This window comes from Stegostoma tigrinum, chromosome 5 (genome assembly GCF_030684315.1).
Source record: "Stegostoma tigrinum isolate sSteTig4 chromosome 5, sSteTig4.hap1, whole genome shotgun sequence".
In the NCBI taxonomy this organism is placed as follows: Eukaryota; Metazoa; Chordata; class Chondrichthyes; order Orectolobiformes; family Stegostomatidae; genus Stegostoma; species Stegostoma tigrinum.
Genome location: NC_081358.1, coordinates 65,476,656 through 65,503,344, shown reverse-complemented (window position 1 = coordinate 65,503,344; position 26,689 = coordinate 65,476,656). Strand labels below are relative to the sequence as shown.

Below are 26,689 nucleotides of genomic sequence, written 5' to 3'. Positions count from 1 at the left end.
ATGACAAAACATTTCTTTGTACAGCGGTGCTCAAATTATACAATGTTATCTTGGCTAATGAGAACATGGCTGGATAGCCAGACAGAATAATTTTATAACCTAATTTTATTTTAAGGTTAAGAACTGGGTATTTCTGCCTGGAGGAAAGCACCCAATTTCAACCTTAGGCTTGGGGGTACTTTGGAGGTTTCAGGAGAAATGATTCAAAATCATAAAGCTTGGTGCAAAATTGCAGACTGGAAATCATGTGCACTAAATTAAAATTGCTAATGAAAATGGTCCACCTCACACAACAGCCTTGTTAGCATCAACAACCATCACCTGGACATAGAGTCATAGTCACAGAGTCTCTACAGTGTGGAAACAGGTCCTTCGGCCCTACACGTCCACATTGACCCTCAGATATCCCACCCAGACCCATCCCCCTACAACCCACCTAATCTACACATCCCTGCACACTACGGACAATTTAGCATGGCCAATCCACCAAGCCTACAGAGATAATGGGAACTGCAGGTGCTGGAGAATCCAAGATAATAAAGTGTGAAGGTAGATGCACACAGCAGGCCAAGCAGCATCTCAGGAGCACAAAAGCTGATGTTTTGGGCCTAGACCCTTCATCAGAGAGCTGAAGGGTCTAGGCCCGAAACGTCAGCTTTTGTGGTCCTGAGATGCTGCTTGGCCTGCTGTGTTCATCCAGCTTCACACTTTATCACCTCGCCTACACATCTTTGGGCTGTGGGAGGAAACCGCAGCACCACAGGAAACCCACGCAGACACGGGGAGAATGTGCAAACTCTCTACAGACAGTCTCCCGAAGGCGGAATCGAACCTGGGATCCTGGCACTGTGCGATAGCAGTGCTAACCAATGAGCCACCATACCGACATGTTGTTAGACTTTTAAATTTCATCATAACAACAACTCCCATACAATGCCTACCTGGTGACTAAACCCTTAATTTCTATATACCTGGTAAAATATTTAAGCCTTTAGCCTGCACGTGTATGCACTTACAGCCCTTATACCTGCCTAGAATGTTACTCAGATATCTGCAACTTTAATTTGCATTATGCAGAAAAGTATGCCAAAGTGCTTCACAGTAATCAAGTTAAAAACAAAGAATTCAAAGAGACACACAAATGGTTGTTTAGAAACAGTGAATTCATGGAAGATTCATGAAGTGTTTTACATAAGAAATGATGGAATGCAAAGCCTAGAAGGCAGAAAGCACAGCCACCAATGAGGTAAGCAGTGGCAATGCACAGACTGGAGCTGGATGATCTAATTCTGAAGACTGGATGTTTTCTCCTTTAATAAGCAGATTTCATAAATTAACTTGATTGATTGGTACAACTATTACAGGGAAGAATATACTTCCTTATCTTACTCATGATCTTATCATGAGTTTTAAGATATATCCCAAGTATGAATAAAACAAAGTGCATTTGTCATTATTCTCTCCTATCCATACTTAAACATAATCAAAACACCCAGTAAAATTACAGTAATGCATTCGGAACATTGATACAATTATTTTACGTGCCAATTTTCCCAAGCCTAAGCTTCACAAGCTTAAACCTATGCCATACATTTATACATTTTCCAAACAAACCAAAAATTTTTTAGCATTTTAATTGTAAAAAATACAGTAATCGCAGTCTTCATTTTTCAGTAAATTTTGCAAATACATAAATGTTTTTATTTCTATTAAGTTTGAAGCTATAAACATTTAATTTGAATCAGAACATGCAGAGACAGTGTAAAATTTTTAAAGTCAGTTTGGAATCGGATTGAAATTACACCAATTATCGTTCATTAAAACAGTCCAAGGTAAATTCAACAGTGTGGTATCACAAGTACTTACCTGAATTGCTGCAGGTCTGGAGTCACGTGGAGAGCAGACGTAAAGATGGAAGCTTCCCTCCCAAAAGGGGATTAGGAAACAAGATGGGTTTTTCTAAGACTTTCACGGTCACCATTAGACTCTTAATTCTAGATTTTACTTTTTATTCAGATAGCTTGACAAATTTGGACACAAGTATATCCAAAGATAATGAGAACAAAAAAAAATTAGTATTAAAGAGAGGAGAAGGTTCACTATGCTGATATCAGGTATGGAGGGAGTATCTTAGAAGGAAAGGTTCAGTAGGTTCGACCTACACTCACTAGATTTTAGAAGAATGAGCGGAAACCTTATTCTTAGGGGATTTGACAAAGTAGATCAAGAAAGACTGGACTTTTCCCCATCTTGTGAAAGAGGTGAGGACGAGAGGGCATAATCTCAGAATAAGAGATTGCACATATTTATGAGCAGGAATAACTTCTTGGATGGTAGTGAATCTGTGAAGTTTTATTTTGCAAAGGGCAGTCAAGGCTGGGTCATTTAGTATATTCAGTGCTGAGATAGATCTTTCATCAGTAAGGGAATCAAGTGTTGAGGGAAAAATGGAGTTGAGGATTATCAGATCACATTGAAAGGCAAATTACTGTGACTAACACCTTGTACTGCTGAAACGTTATGTACTGCATGAGCGGCAATGTAATTAAGGGCAGAAAGAAACTACCTAGTTAAAAATAGAAAACTGCAGGCCATGAAAGCTATTGGCTTTAAATTGTATGTCCTGATATCAGACTGAGATTAAGTTCGAAAAATTTGCAGTACTTCATCTGGCACACATAATAATCACACAAGCTTTGTTCTCTTTACAGCCTCGCCCTGTCACTACCAACCCCAAACCCAAACAGCATGAAATAGATCTAATTCACTACCAACTTTCCCCCTCTGGATAGGTCTTAAGATGTCCCATCTCATGCAGCAAATGCTGTACTCTACCATTGACATTCCCCGGCCAAGTTCTAAATGTAGAAATCAATTCGACTCAGGTCAATCTACCTTGAAATTGCAAATTCATGGCATCACACGGAGATGAAAACATATTAGAAGTAGGCAGGTGAACCAATGTTTTTCCTCACTCTGATGCTGTATAATGGCAGCCTAATGTGCTATGCCACATTTAGAACTAAAACTGTTAGAAAGTCAAGTAACATTAATACTGGTGCAAGACTTCTTCAACAAAATAATTTTAATGTATAACAGCATACCATTATTAAGTATTTGCATATTTGTAGATACTTTAAAATGCGAAGAAAATGGTTTAAAAAGCGTTCACTGAAATGTGTTCTGTAAAGTGTAAAATCATTCATCTTTTTGTCTCCAGTGAACACGTTCTAAAAGGGCCCGAAGTATATTTCCTGGTATTTTTTGGTGTTTGTTTATTAAGCCCTGCACAGCTTGCTTTGCCTAGAAAAATGAGAAGATACATCACATAAATGTGTTATGAATGATCTCGGGTTCACATCAGAATGCTGTTGTGCTACAAGTATTGTAGTTTTAAGTTCACCTCTTTTGATAACTATTTGCGGAGACCAGCAAGTTCTAAATCTGATTCAAATTCTTCAAACCCTCCTCCATCTCTGTAAACACAGTCTTTATGCTGACTTTAGATTAACTCAGGAAACTATGAGATACACTTCAGTAAAGCCTTTGACATATCCTGGCAAGCTGATACAGAAGGTAAAGTTGTAGGGGATCAGAGGTGAGTTTGCAAGATGGATAAAAAAGCTGGGTCATAGAATACAGAGGGTAGCGGTGGAAGGGTGCATTTCTGAATGGAGGCCTGTGACTAGTGGCGTTCCTCAGGGATCAGTGTTAGGACCTTTGCTATTCGTAATGCATATAACTGATTTGGAGGAAAATGTAACTGGTCTTATTGGTAAGTTTGCAGATGACACAAAAGTTAGTGTAATTGCAGATAGCGATGAGGACCGTCGGAGTGCAGCAAGATATAGACACAGTGACTTGGGCAGAGAGATGGCAGATGGAGTTTAATGAGGAAAAATGTGAGGTAATGCATTTCAGAAGGTCTAATCTAGATGAAAAATATACAGTAAACGGCAGAACCCTTAAGAGTACTGATAGGCTGAGGGATCTGGGTGTACAGGTACACAGGTCACTGAAAAAGGCAATGCAGGTGGAGAAGGTCAAAAACAAGGTATATGGCATGCTTGCCTTCAGCAGCTGGGGCAATGAGTTTAAAAATTGGCAGGTAATGTAGCAGCTTGAAAGAACCTTAATTAGGCTGCATTTGGAATATGATGTTCCATTTGGTCGCCACAGTACCAGAAGGATGTGGTGGCTTTGGTGAGGGTACAGAAAAGATTTACCAGATTTGCCTGGTATGGGGGGCATTATGAGGAGAGGTTGGAGAAACTTGGGTTGTTCTCACTGGAATGACGGACGTTAAAGGGCAACCTGATAGAGGTCTACAAGATTATGAAGGGTATGGGCAGAGTGGACAGTCAGAAGCTTTTTCCCAGCATGGAAGAGTCAGTTACTAGGGGTCGTATGTTTAAGGCACGAGCGGCAAGATTCGAAGGTAAGATAAGTATTTTACACAGACAGTGGTGGGTGCCTGGAGGTAGTGGAAGCATACGATAATGACTTATTAAGGGCGTCTTGACAAATACACGAATAGGATGAGAATAAAGGGATATAGTCCCCGGAAGGGTAGGGGCTTTTGGTTGTGATGGGCAGCATATAGGTGCAGGCTTGGAGGGCTGAAGGGCTTGTTCCTGTGCTATAATTTTCTTTGTTCTTTGTACACCATCCCTGCGCACTAGTTTACCTATGATAATCACCAGGTGGCATTTTAGCATTTATGACAACAGCATAGATGGTTTCCCTCTCCGAAAAATATTTGGATATGCCGATATTTTCTAATCAACAAGCACAGTCAAGAACTCAGGTTGTGCAAAACTTACGGTTGCTTCAAAGTTTTTGAGAAGATTTGTAGCTCAGATCATGGAGGAGGTTGTTGCCAAGCTGGTGTGTTTAATTGCAGACGTTTCATCAACCTGCTAGGTAACATTGTCAGTGTGCCTCCAGTGAAGCACTGGTGTTTTGTCCCGCTTGTTACTCATATGCCTCGGTTTGCTGGGGTGGTTGGTATTATTTCCAGTTCGGGTTTTCAGTGATTTGTATATCGGGTCCCATCCAAAGTGTTTGTTGCCAACATTCTGGTTGGAATACCAGGCCTCCAGGAAGTCCCTGACATGTCTCTGTCTGACTTGTGCCATTATGAATGTGTTGTCCGAGTCAAATTCATCTCTCTTGAGACACAATCAATTCTCAATGGTCCCAATACACATGGACACAAAAGGACATGAGTTTGAATGGGATATCACATCCATAATAGCATAAGCCAGGCTGAGACTTACCAGAGAATTCCTGGAGGCCTGGCATTCCAACCCAAACTCTATCAACAAACACAATTGAACTGGACCCAATATATAAATCACTGAGAAACATAACTGGAAATAACACCAATCACACCAGCAAATTGAGGCATATGAATAAGCGGGACAGAGCACCGGTGCTTCACTGGAGGTACACTGAGAATGTTACCTAGCTGGGTGACAAAATGTCAGCAATCAAACACGCCAGCTTGGCAAGCAAGTCTGCAACCTCATTAATGGTTACTATTTAGTTGAAAAGTCTATTAAATATTTATCTTCAGAATAGAAATATAGATTTTACAATGGGTTGTTCCCGCACACGCCCCGCCAAATAATGATGCGCCCAATTGCCTAACAACACAATAAAAGGAAAAGAAATTACCTTTTCAGCCAGTTCAGCAGCAGTTATATTGGGATCATAAGGAATTGGATCTCCCAAGTAGGTACAAAATTTGACAGGAAAACCGCCATAAATCGGAACAAATGGCCATCTAAATTTTTCATACAACCATTTACATATACCTGTTAAAAAGTGAGAAAGTCACGCTGTAGGCTAAATGCTGTACAACATCCAATTAGGGAAGCTATGAGTATTACCATATGACCACACATTTCAACCTGGAACTATCAAAAAAATTGCAATGTTTTCTTGAAAGATTAAGATCTCGAGTCATAGAGTCATATAGCACAGAAAGTGATCTTTTGGTCCAAATCATCAATGCCAACCAGGCATCCCAATCTGACCTATTGCATGTGCCAGCATTTGGCCCATATCCCTCCAAACCCTTCTCATTCATATACTCATCCAGATGTCTTTTAAATGTTATTGCACCACCTCCACCACTTCCTCTGGCAGCTCATTCCACACATACAACACCCTCTGCATGAAAAAGTTGCCCCTTGGATCTTTTTTTAAATCTTTCTCCTCTCACCCTAAACCTATGTCCCCTAGTTTTAGACTCCACTTTCTGGGTAAATAAAAAATCTTTGGTTATTCACCCTATCCATGTCCCTCATCATTTTATTAACCTCTATAACATACCACTCAGCCTCCAATATCCCAGGGGAACATGCCCTAGCCTATTCAGCTGCTCCCCATAGCTCAAACCTTCTAGACGTAGCAACATCCAGAGAAATCTTTTCTGCACCTTCTCAAATTTAACAATACCCTTCCTATAGAAGGACGACCAGAACTGTATACAGTATTCTATTAGTAGCCTCACCAATGTCCAGTAAACTTACCACATGATGTTCCAACAACTATACTCAATGTTCTGACCAATGAAGGCAAGTTGCTAAATGCTTTCTTCATCACCCTGCCTACTTTCCACTTCACTTTCAAGGAAGTATGCACCTGCACCCTAGGTCTCTTTGTTTAGTGACACTCCCCTGTGCCTTGCCATTAACTGCAGAAGTCCTGTCTGGTTGGCCTTACCAGAATGCAACACCTCACAACTGTGGAACTCTGGAGTGAAGAAAGTAGGGCAGATTGGAGTTGTGCACAGAGGATTACCCGTAGGGTAATGCGAGTAGTTGGGGGAGGATGAGACAAAACGACACAGGTTCTCACTTGGTAACCTCTTTCCTGGTACCAGGCACCTTGAAAAAGGGAAATTTGTGGGAGGGCAATGTTAAACCCAACAGAAAGTTTGTTTGATGGCCTTACAATAACACTGGAAGTACAAATACATTTGGGAGAATCACCAAACAACCAATAAATTCTGGCAGACTCAGCAATAATGACATTTAAGGGCTTGATAATGAGTTTAATTGACCAGTGGCCAGATTCTCTGCATCAGCCCATTCCTTCTTTGATCTAATATTGGCGCAGCCCGGTGGCTCAGTGGTTAGCACTGCAGCCTCACAGTGCCAGGGACCCGGGTTCAATTCCAGCCTCAGGCGACCGTCTGTGGAGTTTGCACATTCTCCCCGTGTCTGCATGGGTTTCCTCCGGGTGCTCCGGTTTCCTCCCACAGTCCAAAGATGTGCAGGCTAGGTGGATCGGCCATGCTAAATTGCCCGTAGTGTTCAGGGGTGTGTGGGTTATGGGGGATGGGTCTGGGTGGGATATATCAAAGGGCGGTGTAGACTTGTTGGGCCGAAGGGCCTGTTTCCATACTGTACAGAATCTAATCTAATCTAATATGGTTCAGTTTTCCCACGAGCAGGAATAGGGCAAGTGACCTCTCCTCCCATTTTGTGGGTCTGTACGCCACCTACCCTGCTCCAGTGGGCTGCATTAAATACAGTAGTTTCTTCCAAATTCAATTACCAGCTCAGATGTTAGTTAAAAAATGATTATATGAGCTGTCATGTTCTAAATCACAGCCAATTAGTTAGTTTGAAAAGGAGCACCTCACTAGTCAGGCTGCTAACTTTAACATGAGTGGTCAAGACAGCTATTAATATTAAGTTGAATAATATGAAAGAACTCTTGGGCTACCAACAACAAAGTTGACAAAACATTGTGTCCCTACCATGGTAGCAATGAACTTTCCAAGCAGAAGAGAACCTTCACTAATTTTTCTCTGCAGCTGATGAGAGACACAGCTCGCTTTACATTTGCCATTTCTATGTCTTCATTTTTGAAAATTATAAGTATCAAATATAAGTTGAGTAAAACTTACCAACATAGATGGTAGTAATGGCAGGCAATAAGATTGGGAGAGGTTCCTGGTCAGCCACATGATGGAAAGAAATTAAAAGTCCCAACCACAATTTCAGGCTACAACTTGCATCTAAATAAGTACTTTTTCTAGCAACTCAACTCCCTGGGAGGCCAGTTGGTTCAGTTGTCTCAATGGACAATAAGGATCAGATTGATACCAGGGCAGTTGACACCAATCGTTTTTGCAGGTGGGATGAATTTGGCACCTGCCTCCTTTCACTACCTGTGATGGAGGTTGTGGCACCATGGATCGGTCCTGCTTTGGGAAAAGAACTCAAGAAGAAATAGACATAGCTGAGATCCAAGGTGAACTGTGGAAGATGTCACCAAGTTGAGAAGAAATAACGAGGCAAATTAAAGAGTGATTCTAAGTTTTGATTTTATGCATTAGAAGTTGAAAATATCAGAGATGTGTTGAGTTATTAGTGACAAGTCTTCATTGAAACACTGCCAGCAGTTCAATATGAACATAACTATTACGTTATATTAAGAAACTTATCAAATCTAAAATACTTGTGGTTTGTACTTTGCCACATTGGGCATTCATACATCTGTCAATATTGGTCTTTGAAAAAAGTGGAAGTATCAATTTTGGTTACATCAAAGCAACAAGAGGATGGAAAAGGAACTTATCAAGCAGATGACAGGCATTCACATATTCACATATGCGCATTATACATTCATTCAACAATTATGAAATTGCCATTCCTTTATTCCAATCAATTTGCAATCAACAGAAAGTATATTTATCCTTTCTGCACCAAGGTGATATTTCACATTAATGGTATTATCCTGCTTTCATGTTTGAGTCTATTTTTATTTGGAAGTGTAAACTATAGGATCAAAATGCTTGTGATTCTAATAAAAAGCCTAAATTAATGCATCTCAATGATTCATGATAGCTTTAGAGCAAACACAGAACTCAGATGGATATTTCAATTGTGTCAAATATTAATGTATAGAACGTAACTAGAAATTATTCAATTCTATGCTAGAATTTAAAACTTGAGAAATACTTCATTGCCAACAGATTACAAAATAATTATTTTAAAATGTTGAAACTGTAACCTGCATGGCTAATAACATAAATGAACATTAAATACCCTGCAAGGTACAATTCACATTATCCACAAGAGGAAAAGATGTTACTTACCAAAACATCCAAATGTCCTAAACCCCTCTCGAATATTCCGGGTAAACATAGGAATAATGGGCTGCAAATAGTAAAAGAGAAAGAGTTAAAGCAGCATTTAAAACCTTTTACAAAATTTACATTGCCCATTGCAATTTCTTTTTAGAAATATGTTTCAAATAATTAGCACAAGTAATGTAGAGCAAAGGTGAATTATACTGGATTTCAATGTATACCTTCGAGAACCAACAATGCATAAAAATGAAACATTAATGTCTCCTTATTTTACTGTTGGACAGGAAGGGTGATACCTTGCTGTGAAGAGTCTCACATACAACAAGGATCATGAGATTAGCTGACTGGAAACTACTACCTTTTTACTATACTGATGATTTTGTTCGTAATTTTTCTGATGGTCCAAAACATCAATCGCTACAACACCTTCCTAGCCTAAATTTACATTTGTTACTGGCACTGGCCCTGACCTAGATACTGCCTTATTCTTTAAGTATTAGAGCAATCACATTTTCATAGTCTGCTCTGTGACACACTTTGACAGAATGACAACTTTAATAAAAAAAACTGCTCCTTAGGTTTCATAATGACACACTAGTTGTGGCAGTAGTCCACATGAGCCCTTGTGCAGTCTGCCATTCCATATAATCATATGTGATCTCCAATTTCAATGCCACTTTTCCTCCCACTCCCCATATTCTACAATTTTCTAAAAGATGAAAAAAATACAATTATTGTCTAGAATATTCTCCAAGATGAAGCATCCACAATGCTCTGGGATATATAATTTCGAAGATTCACCTTAGAGCGAATAAATGTCTTTTCAGCTCAATTCTAATTGATTGTAGCTGTGACCACAGCTTATATTTCCAAGCCAGAGAAAAAAAACTTTGCCAGGGTGACAGGCTGAATAGACTGGGGCTACTTTCTCTGGAGTGTCAGAGGCTGAGGGGTGATCTTATAGGTTTGTTATAATGGAATCTTAGAATCCCTACAGTGAGGAACCAGGCCCTTCGGCCCAACAAGTCCACTCCGATCTTCAGAGCACTCCACCTAATCTATACGTTCCTGAACAGTGTGAGCAATTTAGCATGGCCAATCCACCTAGCTTGCACATCTTTGGACTGTGGGAGGAAACTGGAGCACCCAGAGGAAACCCACGCAAACACAGCGAGAATGTGCAAACTCCACACAACACTCACCAGAGGCTGGAATCGATCCCCGACTCTGGTGTTGCAAGGCAGCATTGCGAACCACAGAGACACCATTAGGCCCCAAAATCACGAGGGGCATGGATAGGGGAAACAGACAAGGTATTTTCCCGCGGGGTGGGGGGAGTCCGAAACTAGAGGGACAGGTTTAAGAATTCTTTCACCCTTCAGAATCCTGTATATTTCAATGAGATCATCTCTCAATCTCCTAAACTCCTAAAAGTATTGACCCTATTTATTCAGCTTCTTATGACAGGTAGCCCTAACCCTTCCCGAAGCGAATACATATTTCAGTTGATACCGAAACCAAAACTGTACAAAGTTATCCAACCGTGACCCCACCAAAGTCCGATACAACTACGGTAAGATTTTCTTATTCTTATACCCCATTCACATTGTAATAAAGTGCTTTTATGTTCTCATTTCCTCTTATTAACCGCTATAGTTTTGTGTCAAAGAACAATACAGCACAGGAACAGGAACAGGCCCTTTGACCCTGCAAGCCTGTGTCAAAACAATCTGCCCCTCCATACTAAAACTAGTTTCACGTACACAATCTGTATCCCACTATTCCATTCCTATTCGTACGTTCGTCCAGGTGTTTCTTCAATGTTGCTATTGTGTCTGCTTCCACCACCTTTTTTGACAGCACATTTAGCATTCAGCACTATTTTGAGTGAAAAGCTGACCTCACACATCTCTTTTAAATTTCCCGCTGTAACAGTTGCCCACATTTTAAAGACACAAAATGGCTGACAAGGGATAAACTGCATTAAACAGCCTGCACCAGCATTTAGACACATGGAGGACAAATAATTACTTGCTCACAGTGTTCAGGAACGTATAGATTAGGTGGAGTGCTCTGAAGGTCGGTGTTGACTTGTTGGGCCGAACGGCCTGGTTCCTCACTGTAGGGATTCTACGCTTCCATTATAATAAACCTATAAGATCAACCTTCAGCCTTTGACACTCCAGGGAATGTAGCCCCAGTCTATTTAGCCTGTCACCCTGGCAAACTTCCTTCAGCAAGGCATTTGATAAGGTTCCCCATGGCAGGTTCATTCATAAAGTCAGGAGGTATGGGATACAGGGTGATTTGGCTGTCTGGATTCGGAATTGGTTGGCTGACAGGAGGCAGAGAGTGGTTATAGATGGTAAGTATTCTGCCTGGAGGTCAGTGCTGAGTGGTGTCCCGCAGGGCTCTGTTCTTGGCCCTCTGCTCTTTGTAGTTTTTATAAATGACTTGGATGAGGAGGTTGAGGGGTGGGTTAGTATGTTTGCTGATGACACAAAGGTGGGAGGTGCCGTTGATAGTATTGAGGGCTATTGCAGGCTTCAGCGAGACATTGACAGAATGCAGAGCTGGACTGAGAAATGGTAGATGGAGTTCAACCTGGTTAAGTGCGAAGTGATGCATTTTAGAAGGTCGAACTGAAATGCTAAATATAGGATTAAAGGCAGGATTCTCAGCAGTGTGGCGGAACAGCAGGATCTTGGGAGTTCAAGTGCACAGCTCCCTCAAAGTTGCCACCCAGGTGGATAAGGTTGTTAAGAAAGCATATGGTGTTTTGGCTTTCATTAACAGGGGGATCGAGTTTAAGAGCCGCAAGGTTATGCTGCAGCTCTACAAAACCCTGGTGAGACCACACTTGGAATATTGCGTCCAGTTCTGGTCGCCCTATTATAGGAAAGATGTGGAGGCTTTGGAGAGGGTGCAAAGGAGGTTTACCAGGATGCTGCCTGGGCTGGAGGGCTTGTCTTACGAGGAGAGGTTGACTGATCTCGGACTTGTCCCTCTGGAGAGAAGGAGGAAGATAGGTGACCTGATCGAGGTGTACAAGGTAATGACAGGCATGGATAGATTCGATAGCCAGAGACGTTTTCCCAGCGCAGGATTGACTGCCACGAGCGTTCATAGTTTTAAGGTGTTAGGAGGAAGGTATAGAGGAGACGTCAGAGGGAGGTTCTTCACCCAGAGAGTTGACAGCGCATGGAATACTTTGCCAGTGGGAGTCGTGGAAGTGGAGGCATTAGTGACATTTAAGCGGCTGCTGGACATGCACATGGACAGCAGTGAACTGAGGGGAATGTAGGTTAGGTTATTTTATTTTTGGATTAGGATTATTCCACGGCACAACACTGTGGGCTGAAGGGCCTGTACTGTGCTGTACTTTTCTATGTTCTAATTAAACACCTGCTTCAGCATTTAGGTGAAACACAATGGTACCTTTGAACAGGGCTACTCCAAGCTGAATGGGAGGCCATGAACAAACAGCCATCGTCAAGAAGATGTCTAAGGATAGACCCACGTTCATTATACTGAAACAAGCGATTGATTTCAATCTCATTAATAAAAGGTTGTTGTCCCATTCAGTGAACAGTGTCAGGTGGAACAAGGCGTGTAAACGTCAGTCAGCCTAACTCATTTGCAAGTCAGAAAACAACATCTGAAGTTATTTTGTAATAATCAGCTGTCACTTTGAAGTTATTCACAATAAAGGAATAGGTTCTAGTTAAAGATTCTTCAGATGACCACAGAAATAGATTTCAACATAATTATACATACACATACATAACCAAAATATAACAGAAGCATTAGGGGAAAACATTTAAATATAGATGTGAAAGTTAATTAGTCTCAGGAAAGGTTTTCCTTATAATTAAAAAGATGCCTGGCATTTCCTGTACTATATAGATTGTTTGCAACTTATTACTTAAAGAGTGCTAACAGTAGAAGTAGCTATAAAATTTTATATATAACTAACTTTATAACAGAAAGTAATATTATGATCTTATTAGAGATAATAAAATGCGAGGCAGCATCTCAGGAGCACAAAAACTGACATTTCAGGCGTAGTCCCTTCATCAGAGAGGGGGATGGGGTGAGGGAACTGGAATAAATAGGGAGAGAGGGGGAGGCGGACCGAAGATGGAGAGAAAAGAAGATAGGTGGAGAGAGTATAGGTGGGGAGGTAGGGAGGGATAGGTCAGTCCAGGGAAGACGGACAGGTCAAGGAGGTGGGATGAGGTTAGTAGGTAGCGGGGGGTGCGGCTTGGGGTGGGAGGAAGGGATGGGTGAGGGGAAGAACAGGTTAGGGAGGCAGAGACAGGTTGGACTGGTTTTGGGATGCAGTGGGTGGAGGGGAAGAGCTGGGCTGGTTGTGCAGTGCAGTGGGGGGAGGGGACGAACTGGGCTGGTTTAGGGATGCAGTTGGGGAAGGGGAGATTTTGAAACTGGTGAAGTCCACATTGATACCATTAGGCTGCAGGGTTTCCAGGCGGAATATGAGTTGCTGTTCCTGCAACCTACGGGTGGCATCATTGTGGCAGTGCAGGAGGCCCATGATGGACATGTCATCTAAAGAATGGGAGGGGGAGTGGAAATGGTTTGCGACTGGGAGGTGCAGTTATTTGTTGCGACCTGAGCGGAGGTGTTCTGCAAAGCGGTCTCCAAGCCTCCGCTTGGTTTCCCCAATGTAGAGGAAGCCGCACCGGGTACAGTGGATGCAGTATACCACATTGGCAGATGTGCAGGTGAACCTCTGCTTAATGTGGAATGTCATCTTGGGGCCTGGGATAGGGGTGAGGGCGGAGGTGTGGGGGCAACTGTAGCATTTCCTGCGGTTGCTGGGGAAGGTGCCGGGTGTGGTGGGGTTGGAGGGCAGTGTGGAGCGAACAAGGAAGTCACGGAGAGAGTGGTCTCTCCGTAAAGCAGACAGGGGAGGGGATGGAAAAATGTCTTGGGTGGTGGGGTCGAATTGTAGATGGCGGAAGTGTCGGAGGATGATGCATTATATGTGGAGGTTGGTGGGGTGGTGTGTGAGAATGAGGGGGATCCTCTTTGGGCGGTTGTGGCGGGGGCGGGGTGTGAGGGATGTGTTGCGGGAAATGCGGGAGACACGGTCAAGGGCGTTCTCGATCACTGTGGGGGGAAAGTTGCGGTACTTGAAGAACTTGGACATCTGGGATGTGGGGGAGTGGAATGTCTTATCGTGGGAGCAGATGCGGCGGAGGTGGAGGAATTGGGAATAGGGGATGGAATTTTTGCAGGAGGGTGGGTGGGAGGAGGTGTATTCTAGGTAGCTGTGGGAGTTGGTGGGCTTGAAATGGACATCAGTTACAAGCTGGTTGCCTGGGATGGAGACTGAGAGGTCCAGGAAGGTGAGGGATGTGCTGGAGATGGCCCAGGTGAACTGAAGGTTGGGGTGGAAGGTGTTGGTGAAGTGGATGAACTGTTCGAGCTCCTCTGGGGAGCAAGAGGCGGCGCCAATACAGTCATCAATGTACCGGAGGAAGAGGTGGGGTTTGGGGCCTGTGTAGGTGCGGAAGAGGGACTGTTCCACTATCCCAGGCCCCAAGATGACATTCCACATTAAGCAGAGGTTCACCTGCACATCTGCCAATGTGGTATACTGCATCCACTGTACCCGGTGCGGCTTCCTCTACATTGGGGAAACCAAGCGGAGGCTTGGAGACCGCTTTGCAGAACACCTCCGCTCAGGTCGCAACAAATAACTGCACCTCCCAGTCGCAAACCATTTCCACTCCCCCTCCCATTCTTTAGATGACATGTCCATCATGGGCCTCCTGCAGTGCCACAATGATGCCACCCGAAGGTAGCAGGAACAGCAACTCATATTCCGCCTGGGAATCCTTCAGCCTAATGGTATCAATGTGGACTTCACCAGTTTCAAAATCTCCCCTTCCCCAACTGCATCCCTAAACCAGCCCAGTTCGTCCCTCCCCCCACTGCACCACACAACCAGCCCAGCTCTTCCCCTCCACCCACTGCATCCCAAAACCAGTCCAACCTGTCTCTGCCTCCCTAACCTGTTCTTCCCCTCACCCATCCCTTCCTCCCACCCCAAGCCACACCCCCAGCTACCTACTAACCTCATCCCACCTCCTTGACCTGTCCGTCTTCCCTGGACTGACCTATCCCCTCCCTACCTCCCCACCTATACTCTCTCCACCTATCTTCTTTTCTCTCCATCTTCGGTCCGCCTCCCCCTCTCTCCCTATTTATTCCAGAACCCTCACCCCATCCCCCTCTCTGATGAAGGGTCTAGGCCCGAAACGTCAGCTTTTGTGCTCCTGAGATGCTGCTTGGCCTGCTGCATTCATCCAGCCTCACATTTTATTATCTTGGATTCTCCAGCATCTGCAGTTCCCGTTATCTCTTATGATCTTATTAGATTAGGTTACCTACAGTGTGGAAACAGGGTTTTGGCCCAACACGTCCACACCTCCCCTTGAAGAATCCCACCCAGGCCCATCCCTCTATAACCCACACATCCCTGAACACTACGGGCAATTTAGCATGGCCAATCCACCTAGCATGCACATCTTTGGACTGTGGGAGGAAACCGAAGCACCTGGAGGAAACCCACGCACACACGGGGAGAATGTGCAAACTCCACACAGACAGTCGCTTGAGGCTGGAATTGAACCCAGGTCCCTGGTGCTGTGAGGCTGCACTGCTCACCACTGCCACCATCTTATAGCAGTTAGTTAGAACCAATTGTCTTTTCTTTATGTATATATAATTGAGATGTGGGAAAATATAAGATGAATTTGATAGAGATAACAAAGGAATACAAAGGGCAACTTAATTCAAACAGTCCTTAGAAATAACAAGGTAGATCTGGATGAACACAGCAGGCCAAGCAGCATCAGAGGAGCAGGTAGGCTGACGATTCGGGCCTAAAGCCTCTTTCAGAAAAGTTTCTGAATAAGGGTCAAGGGCTGAAACGTCAGCCTTCCTGCTCTTCTGATGCTGCTTGGCCTGCTGTGTTCATCCAGTTCCACGCCTTGTTATCTCAGATTCTCCAGTATCTGCAGTTCCTACTATCTCTGAAACAATTACTATCCCAGCCCTTAGAGATAAGCAAGTTTTGAACATGAATTAACACAATACATGGAATGATCCCGAGGCCTGGAGATTACAATGTTTGTTAAACACCATGAGATCATAGGAAACGGGACTGTCCACTGGAGTGCCCATCACGGATTAGGTATTTCACATGACTGGATGATTAGAACAAGGAGAAGAACACAGTGACCATGTTGTATCTGCTTACTGTAAAACAAAACGTATAAAAATGCTATATTTCATTATTAAAGTCAGAGTGTTAAGGCTAATGGTAAGATTCTTAGTAGTGTAGATGAGCAGAGAGATCTTGGTGTCCATGTACACAGATCCTTGAAAGTTGCCACCCAGGTTGTCAGGGCTGTTAAGAAGGCATGCAGTGTTTTAGCTTTTATTAATAGAGGGATCGAGTTCCGGAACCAAGAGGTTATGCTGCAGCTGTACAAAACTCTGGTGCGGCCGCACTTGGAGTATTGCGTACAGTTCTGGTCACCGCATTATAAGAAGGATGTGGAAGCTTTGGAAAGGGTGCAGAAGAGATTTACTAGGATTTTGCCTGGTATGGAGGGAAGATCTTACGAGGAAAGGCTGAGGGACTTGAGGCTGTTTTCATTAGAGAGAAGAAGGTTGAGAGGTGACTTAATTGAAACATATAAAATAATCAGAGGGTTAGATAGGGTGGATAGGGAGAGCCTTTTTCCTAGGATGGTGACGGTGAGCACGAGGGGGCATAGCTTTAAATTGAGGGGTGAAAGACATAGGACAGATGTCAGAGGTAGTTTCTTTACTCAGAGAGTAGTAAGGGAATGGAACGCTTTGCCCGCAACGGTAGTAGATTCGCCAACTTTAGGTACATTTAAGTCGTCATTGGATAAGCATATGGACGTACGTGGAATAGTGTAGGTTAGATGGGCTTGAGATCGGTATGACAGGTCGGCACAACATTGAGGGCCGAAGGGCCTGTACTGTGCTGTAATGTTCTATGTAAATGTTCTCGGTAAATGTTATTGATCTCTTTTCCAATCTGAGCCAAAGATTAAGGGAACAATTGCATTCTCACGTCAAGGCCAGATTCAGGAGGAGCTCTTTGCCTCTTTCTCTGCACGAACCGATGATGCTTGAATAAGAATAAAGGCCACAATGTGTCTGAATCCTGCCTGCCTTTTGCAAGAATAAAGGCCACAATGTATCTGAATCCTGCCTGGTCTGAGGGTTTCACACCTACACACTGGCACTACTTGACGCTGGCAAACCTTTTGCCATGATCTGGGTCAGTGTGTTTATTTACTACCTTTTAGTTAGCATGGCACTCTGTGTGGTAGCGAGTCTGAAAGACAGAGCACAAAATGAACTTTTAAAACTGGAGCAAACAGGAGGAGATAGAATTACAGGTGTGGTAGCAGGGTTGCAGGTGCTGACAGTGCAAGAAAGCTAGATAAGATGTCAGAAATTCTAAGAAGCTAAAGGCAATAGCTACTAAAAGATACATAGGAGGTCAGAAATCATCAGGAACTAAAATGATAGCTGCCCAAAAGATTAAAGGAGGTTGGAAATCCTCCAGTATAAAGAAATAGATAGAAGCAGCAGATTACCTCAAGCACATCTGGCAGGAACTCCAGGAGAATGGTAGGATAGGATAGGACCAGGAAAAGACCCGCTGGGGTCCAGTCTGGTCCATTCTGCAGACTGTGTTTGAGAAATAATATAAAGCCTTAAGACATGAGAAGACACAGAAAGTGTCATCTTGCCACTCTGTTTAAGCAGAATGCCAAAAAGGCACAGAAACAAGATAAAATAGCTGCAGCATTCATAAGTAAGAAAGAGAGAGGAGTAATAGTATCAGAGATAATGGGAACTGCAGATGCTGGAGAATTCCAAGATAATAAAATGTGAGGCTGGATGAACACAGCAGGCCAAGCAGCATCTCAGGAGCACTCTGATGAAGGGTCTAGGCCCGAAACGTCAGCTTTTGTGCTCCTGAGATGCTGCTTGGCCTGCTGTGTTCATCCAGCCTCACATTTTATTATCTAAAGAGAGAGGAGTGATGGCTTTCTGCGCTAGTTTACTGAACAGTATAAAAGTGTTAACTCTTTGTGGTCAGATTTGAATGCACCATTGTTTGTTGGTTACTAAATGTTGTCTTGTACAATTTGTATGTTTTTGCTTCTGGAGCTCGAGATCTGGGGATGATCTGAAATTAGTTTGCATTTTGGAATCTATGGTGATTTAAAAGTGTAGTGTGTGCCATGTGTGTATCAGTATGGAACATGCATAGTTAATGTAATGTCCATTTAAGAAAGTATTAGTAACTATGCAAAGCAACAATCTGCAACAGAAGGGTGATCTTAAAAAGTTGGATCATAAAACTCAGTGAAATTAACCTTTTGGAATTAGCTCCATGTTGTACTTGGACTGAGGAAATTTTAATTCCAGAAATTACCATGTTTGGAATTTCATTTTCTGGTCACAGTGAATTTCCGAATACTGCTTTAACATGAGCAAATCTCTAATTCCAGATGATAAGATTTGTTCACTGGAAATACAGTTTTGTGCATGAAATATGCAAATAATAGGAAACTTGGAATCCTGAACATGTTACTTCCTTTGAACAAAACCCCCCTGATGGTATGTTCTAACATCTGAGAAAACTGATACATGAATTAGAGAGTTCAAATTTAACCAATGAGGTGGGTTTTTCCTTAAAGTATAGCACTTTTTTTTGCTGGAGGAGGAGAGACAGATGACATAATTACATGCAGGAATCTACACCCGACCAATTTTTAATTCATATTAGATCAATACTAATTAACCCATTCTGCTGGACGTGCAATAGATGGACACTTTTTTTTTAAAGAAATTTTAAGTCCATGTAGGATGTTATTTTACTGCACTTGAGAACTAGAGAATTAAACAAAACCAAACACAAATTAAGGAAGTACTCAATTGGACTATGAAGGCTGAAAATAACCCAGGGAATATTAAGAAACAAGCAGCAATTGTTACAGAGAACACACACAAACATGGAGCTTGTCCAATACAGGTAAAGGAGAGAGTATGTTTCATGTGCAATGAGGATGGGCACTTTGCCAAGAACTGCCCCAGTAAGAAATGTAAGAACTGTGGAAAACTGGGACACAAAAAAGGAGACTGTCGATTCCAACATGGAGGCAAACAGGAAAAAGGATTTAAACAGAAGCAGTGGTGAGTGGGGTTCCATAGGGCTCTGTCCTTGGGCCTCTACTGTTTGTAATTTTTATTAATGACTTGGATGAGGGGATTGAAAGATGGGTCAGCAAGTTTGCAGACGACACAAAGGTCGGAGGTGTAACTGACAGTATAGAGGACTGTTGTAGGCTGCAGCGGGACATTGACAGGATGCAGAGATGGGCTGAGAGGTGGCAGATGGAGTTCAACCTGGATAAATGCGAGGTGATGCATTTTGGAAGGTCGAATTTGAAAGCTGAGTACAGGATTAAGGATAGGATTCTTGGCAGTGTGGAGGAACAGAGGGATCTTGGTGTGCAGATACATAGATCCCTTAAAATGGCCACCCAAGTGGACAGGGTTGTTAAGAAAGCATATGGTGTTTTGGCTTTCATTAACAGGGGGATTGAGTTTAAGAGTCGTGAGATCTTGTTGCAGCTCTATAAAACTTTGGTTAGACCGCACTTGGAATACTGCGTCCAGTTCTGGGCGCCCTATTATAGGAAAGATGTGGATGCTTTGGAGAGGGTTCAGAGGAGGTTTACCAGGATGCTGCCTGGACTGGAGGGCTTATCTTATGAAGAGAGGTTGACTGAGCTTGGTCTCTTTTCATTGGAGAAAAGAAGGAGGAGAGGGGACCTAATTGAGGTATACAAGATAATGAGAGGCATAGATAGAGTTGATAGCCAGAGACTATTTCCCAGGGCAGAAATGGCTAGCACGAGGGGTCATAGTTTTAAGCTGGTTGGTGGAAAGTATAGAGGGGATGTCAGAGGCGGGTTCTTTACACAGAGAGTTGTGAGAGCATGGAATGCGTTGCCAGCAGCAGTTGTGGAAGCAAGGTCATTGGGGTCATTTAAGAGACTGCTGGACATGCATATGGTCACAGAAATTTGAGGGTGCATACATGAGGATCAATGGTCGGCACAACATTGTGGGCTGAAGGGCCTGTTCTGTGCTGTACTGTTCTATGTTCTACAATAATCGCTGGCCGGTTGCCAATGGCAAAAGATACTAACACAAGGCAGCTATAGCTTTCCACCAGAAAGAAAATCAGCAGTTGGAAATGGAAAAAAGGCAGTTATTATTAAAGTAGCAAGACAAATCTTAGATCTATTTAACTACTGCATGAGCTTTGTAGAAAATTACAGCGAACTAACCAGACCCTGCAAAACTTGAAGAAAGTGGGGTGGGCTAGTTCAGAGAAAATTGAATGGGGGACTGAGCAAGAGACAGCTGTTGTCAAGAATCAGACACTGGCCTCTGCAAGAGCACTGAAAAAGCCCTTTCACCTATTTTGCAGTGAAAGCAATGGCAATCAATCTGCAGCATTACTAGGGTCATGGAGTTTAGCTCCGGTCTGTGGGATACAACTCGGGTAAAATGGACGCAGTCATGATGGGACAATAGTCATGTGTTCGAGTCATCCAGCGTGCTACGTGGGCACTAACGACATCCATCCCTTTACCACAACTAGGAAAAGTGATATTACACTCCCCACATACTATAGTCTAGCTATTGGAAGCTGGCAAATTGGGAGGTGCTACGTACAGCTGGTGAGCCAAATGGGAAGCTGCACTGTTGCGTGGAGACAAACAGAGGGAAGTGGTTAAAAATTATAGGGAAAACTCAGCAAGTTATGTGAATCAGGAAATAAATACACATGATTGTATCCCTCTCATGGAGTAGGGAGTAGTAAAGAGATGGGGTTGAGTTAAGGAACATCCATTAGAGGGTATCATGGAAGATCATCGCTGGTGATAAGCAGTGGGATGTAGCCATCAGCACATAGTGTCGTCGCGATGTTGCGGGAAAAGGAGAGGGTGGCCACTGTTGTGTGGTTCCTTGTGCAGACTGTCAAAGCCATTTGACAGGATGTCTCATCACCAGAATTTTCCAACAAGCACGAAGACATTGCTTGGCTGGTGGTGAGAAGGGCTCTACATGTGAGATTCTTTATATACACCCACTCAGCTTGCGCCATCACACACTGCCCTCAAGTGGCTGCAGTGGGGTTAAGACTGTCACACATCTTCTGCATTGTACCTTTGCGTATAAAATCTGCAAGACACAATGGTTTTTGTTGAGGTTCGTTCCAAGCAGCTCCGTGATGTGGGACGCTATGCTCGATGGTCTGTTCCTCGGGACGCACATTGTGACAAACACTGACTGCGCCTGGAGGACCATCAACTCAATGAAAGCTGTTTGGTCTACCCGAACCTTGTTGGTCTTCCAGAAAAAGGAGTTGACCCCAACTGAATGTTGCAGACTGGCACATTCCACGATCCAGGACTACATGCTGAGGGATGCAGTAAAGCTGAGGACAGCTGCTGCCAAGGCACAGTATGGACAGTCCATAGTCTGAGGTCTTCCTGCTGAAGGTAAATGAGGGTCCATTCAGTTATTAGACCCTCCTTGTATGTCACATATATGTAAACATTAGTATCAATTGCGTAAGAGGGGTCTTTGGTTTTGTGAATAGTCAAACTTCAGCAGTTTTTAGGAGAGATAAAAATGCCCAGATGGGGCATGAAATTATTGCATCAATACCACCCACCACTAGGTCCAGTGGAAGTCAGCAGGGTATGACCTGACCACTGCTGCAGGTTGGTGTGAGCCCAACTATAAGACCTCGCAACAATGCCTTTTTGTCATACTGATTAGCACTTCATGAATAGGGAAACCTGCCAGTATGACTGGCTTAGAAAGAATGGATCCTAGACTGCTGAAAGTAGGAATTAGTAACTGTACACAGATATAAGATGTTACCCCACCATATCGTCACTTACGCATTGGCACCTGGTTGACCTTCAGGAATCACACAAATGAAGGAACATTCCAACAACACTGGTATCCAGTGATTATCACCCAATTCACCATATATCTGTGACATTTCTGAGAGAATTACTGATTTGGCCAACCGTGTCCAATCACAAAAGAACAAACTCAAACAACCTGCATCTTGATCCTATGGAGTTGGGCACTGGGGTGGCTGGGATCCCTGGGGACGTGTGTTGTCAGGGATTAATAATTTTTGTTGTTATCATCCTTTTCATTTATATTGCTTGAATAATGTTTAAATGTTGCATTGTTACGATGACGACGTTGACTGCAGAAGGGCCACAGACTGGGAAGGTGGCCCTGCTATGTACTACTAAATCAATGAACTTCTAGTGGAATGATGAAAGAAAATGACTAGCTCATCGTAAGATGCGAAAAGGATCATGGACGCGACATCGCTGAAAGAAGATTTGATTTGGACTTTTCGTTAATAATGTTGCTACAGCCATAATCTGGCCGAGGGACAAAGGGTGGAACTGGAAGAGCTGTCCAAATTTGAAAGACAGAAAATGGCTGACAAGAGATAAACAGAATTAAACAGCCTGGTCCAGCATTTAGACACAAAATGACAGACAAATAATTAGAATAGAACTAAACACCTGCTCCAGCATTTAACTGACACACAATAGTACCTCTGAACAGGGCTATTCCAGGATGATCAGGATTGCACTGCACAAACAGCTATCAGAGACAGTTCGATAAGAAGATGGCTAAGGACAGACACAAGTTTATTAAATGACGACAAATTATTGATTCCTGCCTCATTACTGAAAGGACATTGTTCTATTAGCTGAACAGCATTAATTGGAACAAGGGGGGGATGTCTCAGTGCCTGAGCCAGTCAGCCTAATGCATTATGCAGCTATGAAAACAGGTAAAGTTATGTTGTAGTAATCAGTCATTTCTTTCAAATTATTCACAATGTTAAGAAATAGATTCTAGTTAAAGATTCTTCAGATTATCACAGAGATAGATTTCAATATAATTATAGATACACATACATAACCAAAATATAACTGAAGCATTAGGGGAAAACATTCACATTTAGATGTGAAAGTTAATTAGTCTCAAGATACGCTTTCCTTATTACTAAAACGATGCCTAGCATATCCTCTATGTACAGATTGTTTGCAACTCATTAGTTAAAGTAGAAGTAGCTTCAAACTTCACGTATCACTAAGTTTATAGTAGAAATTAATATTTAGATCTTACAACAGTTAGTTAGAATCAATTTTTTTTTAATCTATACAACTGGGACAGTGGGAATACTGGAGGAGTAATGTGAGTGGGGAAATAAGAGGAATAACAGAATTAGATAGAGATAGCAAAGAAATGCAAAGGGTAACAGAAATCAAGCAGTCTTTAGAGATAAGCAAGTCTGGAACATGTCCGAAGGAGTATTGTTAGTAACTCTGGAATGTAAATTAATAAGATGCACTGAAAGATCCCAAGGCCTGGAGATTACAAAGTCTGATAAACACCACGAGATCTGTCCACGCGGCTGTCCACTGGAGTGCCAATCATCGATTAGGTGTTTCACAGAATTTGACGCATGGAATCAGAACACAGTGGCCATGTTGCATGTGATTACTGAAACATAAAATGTATAAAAATGCTGTATTTCACCATAGAAGTCTGAGTGTCATTGATCTCTCTTCCAATCTGAGCTGAAGATAAAGGGAACAACAGTGCTCTCACGTCAAGGGTGGACTTTTTGGGAGGGGAGGAATCTTTGCCTCTCTCCCTGCATTAATGAGTGCTTGAATAAAAATAAAGACCACCATGTGTCTGAATTCTGCCTGCCTCCTAAGTCTTTGTCCCGGGTCAAAGGGTTTTTATTCCTATACCCCTCCCCTGCACCCTGAACCTATCTCCCCGAGTATTTGACCCCTCCAACCTAGGAAAAAGCCTTAGACTTTCCACTCTCTCCATGCCATTCATAAGCTTAAAAACGTCTATCAAGTCACCCCACAACCTCCTGCGTTCCAGTGAAAACAAACCCAGTCTATCCAATCTATCCTCTCTTAACTTGCATAAATCTACTTGGACCTGTATCATCTTCAGTCTATATTGCCATTGAGCTTTGTAGCATCAACAAAGTTAGATATATCCCTTCATCCAGGTCATTAATATAGACTGCAAATAAAAAGGCCTAAGCATTGATCCCAGGAACACTCCATAACATTCAGCCTTCCAACTTGAAAATACCCTGTTTATCATTACACTGTTTCCTGTCCACTGAAAAATCCTCTATACATGATAATATATTACTCTAAACTCCACAAAGTACTTAACTTGCACTTTTCTCTTTCATGAAGCACCTATCAAATGCATTTGGAAATGCACACATACTCCATCCATTAGTTTTCCTTCACTTACCTTACTTGTTACAAACTCAAAAAATTCTATTAGATTTGTAAAAGCATGACGTTGTCGCATCATATTATGATTGTCTGAGTAAATGTTAATACTCGGTTGCAGTATCTTCCTGACAACTGACATTAAGCTCAAGGGCCTTTTGTTCCCTGGTCACTATGTCACAAAATAGATATGTAGAGGCCCAGGGGACAGCGCTAATCAATCTTATTCCCCAGTCACCCCATGCTCAATGATCTGCACTGGCTCTGCTCAAGCAATGTCTTAAATTTAAAATTCTCATCCTTGGTTTCAAATTACTTACCCGGCCTCACTTCTCCCACTTCGGGGATCTCATCCAAGACCACAATCCTCTAAGATTTATATGTTATTAATCCTTCTGACCTCTTGAGCATCCCCAGATGTAACTGCTCTACCATCAGTAATTATGCTTTCAGATTCCTAAAGCAAAGCTGTGGAATACTCCTCTCATCTCTCTTTCTTCCTGTAAGTCAATAATATTCATTGTTAATCTCTATTATGTGGCTCTTTTCTTTGTAATGTTCCTGTGAAAAGCACTGTGAGGGTTCATTTTGTTAAAGCCAGTATACAAATATAAATAGCTGGCTATCATCCATTTCTGGTTTATAATGTGTGTCAAGTACTGTGAAAATATTTATACATCCTTTCTGCTATTCCTTCAAGTTCTTTTACTCTCTGCCTTTAAAGGATCAACATTTACTTTGGGCAGTTTTGGTGTATTTAGATTTCCGGAATTAATCAATAGAGGCTGGTAAACAAATTGGAGCATTGCAGATGGCTCATTGGTCTAGGGGTATGATTCTTGTTTAGGGTGCTGTACAGCGATGACATGTGAGAGGTCCCGGTTCAACTCCCAAACAGGCCCATGTTTCTTGCTTCACTTTTGCCACAATGCCAAATCAGCCTTCCGAAAAATCAGTTTTGTTAAATGTGGTCGGATTGCCTGAAGTGGGGATGGGGCAGAGGTACCATTGCAAAGGGGTGGCACTGTGGTACAGTAGTTGGCCCTGCTATCTCACAGTGCCAGGGACCGGGGCTCAATTCCACCCTTGGGTTGTCTGTGTGGAGTTTGCACATTCTCCCTGTGTCTGCGTGGGTTTCCTCTGGGTGGTCCAGTTTCCTCCCAATGTGCAGGCTATGTGGATTGACCACGCTAAATTGACTGTAGGGTTTCAGGGATGTGTATATTAGGTAGGTTACAGGGGGATGGGTCCGGGTGAGATGCTCTGAGGGTCAGTGTGGACTTCCACACTGAAGGGATTCTATGATATAATAAAAGCTCAACAAACTAATCCCTGAGATGGAGGGATTGCCCTGTGAAGAACTAACAAGTTGGCTGGGTCTACAGTTTCTGGGGACCTTGGGATATGTGTGTTGCTCAGATTGGAGGACATGGTCTCCAAGTGAAGGAAAGATATTTAAGACCAAGATGAAGTGGAGTTTCTTCTCTCAGAGAATGTGGTGAATCTTCATAATTCTCTGCCTCAGTGGGCAGTAGAGGCTTAGCCTTCAAGGACATTCAAGATAGACAATGACAGAAGTTTATGTATTAAAATCAGCAAGAGATACAGGGATAGTGTAGGATCAAGCTACTCCTCATTGTATAGTAGACTGGACTCCAAGGGCTAAAAGGCACACACTTGCTTCTATTTGTTATGTAGTTTTTTACATAACAGCACAGACTTTTGTAATCTATTTTAATATTCCCAGTAGTTTTCTTCCATTCTAAGATAGCAAGAACTGCAGATGCTGGAGTCAGAGACATTACAGTGTGGAGCTGAAGAAAGACAGGCAGGTCAGGCAGCATCTGAGGAGTAGGACAGTTGACGTTTTGGGCCTAGGCGCTTCATCAGGACTCATCCTATTTTTGCTCCCCTTGTCATCCATGTCTTGCTTGTCTTGGACAAATTTCTAAAACTTTCCCAAACTTCTGGCTTACTCGTATTCTTTGCAACATTACAAGCCTCTTCTTTTAATCAGAACTATCCACAGCTGGAGATGTATCTTTGTTACTGAGTTTTGGTATTTTAATAGAAACTATGTTTGATCAATATT

The 26,689-nt window shown here is 42.7% G+C and overlaps 1 protein-coding gene across 2 annotated transcripts in view; it reads right to left on the bottom strand.

Moving 5' to 3' along the window:
* Window positions 1-700: 700 nt before the first annotated feature.
* Window positions 701-26,689, bottom strand: part of tmem68 (transmembrane protein 68) — a 63,367-nt gene continuing 37,378 nt past the window's right edge. The window contains exons 7-9 of one of the 2 annotated variants that reach the window (XM_048528621.2): window positions 9,119-9,179; window positions 5,680-5,819; window positions 701-3,303 (exon numbers count right to left, since the gene is read on the bottom strand). In XM_048528621.2, coding sequence (XP_048384578.2) covers window positions 3,199-3,303; window positions 5,680-5,819; window positions 9,119-9,179 — 306 coding nt within the window. In that variant the 3' untranslated portion in view covers window positions 701-3,198. The remainder of the gene's footprint in view (window positions 3,304-5,679; window positions 5,820-9,118; window positions 9,180-26,689) is intronic. The other variant, XM_048528622.2, reaches the window with a different exon arrangement.